The sequence below is a fragment of the Photinus pyralis genome, unplaced genomic scaffold (genome assembly GCF_008802855.1).
Source record: "Photinus pyralis isolate 1611_PpyrPB1 unplaced genomic scaffold, Ppyr1.3 Ppyr1.4_LG9, whole genome shotgun sequence".
NCBI classification, from domain to species: Eukaryota; Metazoa; Arthropoda; class Insecta; order Coleoptera; family Lampyridae; genus Photinus; species Photinus pyralis.
In genome coordinates this window covers 8142847-8145765 of record NW_022170878.1, presented here as the reverse complement: position 1 = coordinate 8145765, position 2919 = coordinate 8142847, and the positions used below count along the sequence as shown (strand labels likewise).

Genomic DNA, 2919 nt, shown 5'->3' with positions numbered 1-2919 from the left:
TTATGTATTTATGTATTTATGTATTTATGTATTTATGTATTTATGTATTTATGTATTTATGTATTTATGTATTTATGTATTTATGTATTTATGTATTTATGTATTTATATAATTATGTATTTATTTATTTATTTTCCTTCTTGTTCTAGGCCATCAATAGGCTTACGCTCATTTACAGAGTAACTCGTGTAAATTGATCTCACTGTCTAATTGCAACCCTTAATGACGTTATAAGTTTTGACTTTTTCAGGTAGTACACTCCTCCTATTCGGACCCGGTGTCACTAGGTCCTAATATTATGTCGGTTGAACTCATGGTAAGTACTAACAGAAATTCTTTCAGAGGATAAAATAAAAAGAAAAAAAAACTAGCTCGGGCGCCATTTGTAAGGTGTGCTTGCGGTATTGCCTCCGGGGAAACTCAAGCTGGCTGGTCACAGGTCAATAGATGTAATACTTATAAGTATTTTAATTATTTAGGAATTATACAACAATATAGGCAACCTTAGTTGCATCCGTTGTTCATGACTACGATAGCTGGTTGTGTAGTCAGGTTTGCTGCATGTCTGGTTTACCTTGAAAAGAGCCCTGTTTCCAAATAAAACCGGCTATCATTGCCCTGTCACACGCCCTTAAAAGGATTCTCCTCATACCTCAAACAACCCGGCATTAGGGAGCCAGTTGAATCCCAACGGAGGACGATGACAATTGTTGTGTTTGCATCAGGTCCACCGACCTAACGCACAAACCCCAGAGATTAATACAGCACTATTTACCGTGAAACCCGCAGGTTTATTTAACCTACCAGACTGGACGGATAGTACATCAAAATTAATAGATCTGGCGAGTTGTTGGTCGGTTAGTGGCCTCGAGAAAAGGTGTTCCGATGAAATACAAATTCAGTCTTTTATAGGGGACAAGGAGAAGCACAAAAAAGGGGATATAAAAAAACATTTCACTTTATGTGACATCTAACGTAGGAACACTTATTACAGGTGCTTACGTTATAGATTTTCCTTACAACAGGAACGACAAACGTCGTATCGCCGATCGACGTACCACTTTCTACGCCACCGTCCGCAGCATTCGTCGTCGTCAACACGATGACCGGACTAGTGGTCACTCTCCAAAAACTCCGAGACACCACGCCGCTCGGACACCAGATCCTTTCGACTGAACGACGAAAACCAAAGATTCCCTGGCTCCGACTGCTGACCAGATTCGCCTGGACCTTCACAGCCGGTGGTGCACCCTCTACAATCGCTCCAACGACCTATCACATTCGGCTTCGCTACACCACCCCATTCCGACTGCCGCCATACCGTTACTGGTAGTCATTACCATTGCCCAGAAAGTCGAAGCAAAGCTGACCAACTGCATCAAAGGGTTCAGCTCCAGTGGCAATCCTAACAAGACGGCAAGCTTTCGTCGACTAAAAAAAGGGTACCTCGAGAACTACAATGAGGTACTTGGGCCACCAAATCACTGCTGATTCAAACCAATCTCTACCAGAACACGTCGCCCTTGACTAACTTTCATCAAAAGGAATCTTCCGTGCGATTCAAACAACCATTTTGAAGATCCGTTTGACCAGATCTATCCAAACCGAAAAGATCGCCGCAGAGTATGTCGCTATGACATCAAATACATTACTTATGACTATATAAGGTCACATTAATAATGAGACGTATTGCTTTTATAACCCTATCTGCTAGTACGGTATAAACAAACATAGATATGCACAAATACGTAAAGGTCAAACCAAAATTACTTTAGTAGCAGTCGTTTATCCTTACTCTACAACCATGCTTCTCGTAACAGCCGTTCTTCTGTGCGTTAGCACTTTTGTGGCGCAAGGGGCTTCTCCTGGTAATCGAATCTTGCTCCCAATACTCTTCACCAAACGGTTCTGTTTCAGGGTATTACTGGAGAGATTTCGATGGAAGCATTCCGCCAGACGCCTACGCCGGTGGCATAGACATCAACAGCAGACCGATATACATCGCGCAAGTATACGATAGATTCTTGATTCCTGCCAAACTTTACTATAACGACAACACGGCCTACTACGAATATGGCGGTAAAGAGTACGGCGTAAAACAAAACATTAAGGTAATGGCATTGGATTGGCCTTGTATAACGGTCACCTTGCAGATCCTGTGTACGGAACATCCGGAACTCTTCGAATGGATCAGTACGAGTAACGAAGCGATCAATAGCATCACTGGCAAATACCTGGTGAAGGGCGGGTATGAACCTGGATGTACCACTTATATAGGGAGGATTAGAAAGGATGGAGAAGTGCTGGTGGGAAAGGCGCTCGCCGACAATTTACCCGTTCACGCTGGTTTATATGTGACTAAAAATCAGGCGACGCATCATAGCACAAAGTTCGAAGTGCTATCCTTTAATTTGGATACGACGAACGACATTGTTTAACGCAATTTAAGAATATCCGCAATTTCCCAACCACTCCAACTAGTACAAATTTATCTAAAATACTTCAATTACAATGTTACATCAAAGAGCATTCTCTTATACCTAACAGAATTGGACACTTTTATAGGAATATTCTCTTTTAAACTGATAATACAATTTCAAAAGCCAAAAAATGCAAAACTTTGTAATTGATTTCATAGTTAGTTTGTGCCATTAAGTCAATCTACAATAAGAATTTTTCTGATTAATTTCTATAAAATTCTCAAAAAGAACCGATCGTTATTTTTTATACAAATCAAAAAATTACTTTACCTTAATTGTGTCGTTTTTTTCAATCGATGGTTTCCCTGTGAAAATCTGTAGTTTGTTGCATTAAAAAAATAAGCAGCCCTACCCTAACGAAATTCAACTTAAAAAAATTCAAAAAAATAAAGTTCATTAAGAGTCTTCTTTACCTAAGCGCAACTTTTTTACATTATAG

At 40.0% G+C, this 2919-nt stretch overlaps 2 protein-coding genes across 5 annotated transcripts in view; one reads left to right on the top strand and one right to left on the bottom strand.

Annotated features, from left to right (window-relative positions):
* Nucleotides 1-2919, bottom strand: part of LOC116180612 (sex peptide receptor-like) — a 561029-nt gene that overhangs the window by 291650 nt on the left and 266460 nt on the right. The window lies entirely within an intron of this gene.
* Nucleotides 1781-2810, top strand: LOC116180626. The gene is made up of 3 exons (XM_031500709.1): nucleotides 1781-1868; nucleotides 1918-2111; nucleotides 2154-2810. Exons 1-3 carry the CDS (start codon nucleotides 1805-1807, stop codon nucleotides 2436-2438), a joined length of 543 nt encoding a protein of 180 aa, XP_031356569.1. The 5' UTR covers nucleotides 1781-1804; the 3' UTR covers nucleotides 2439-2810.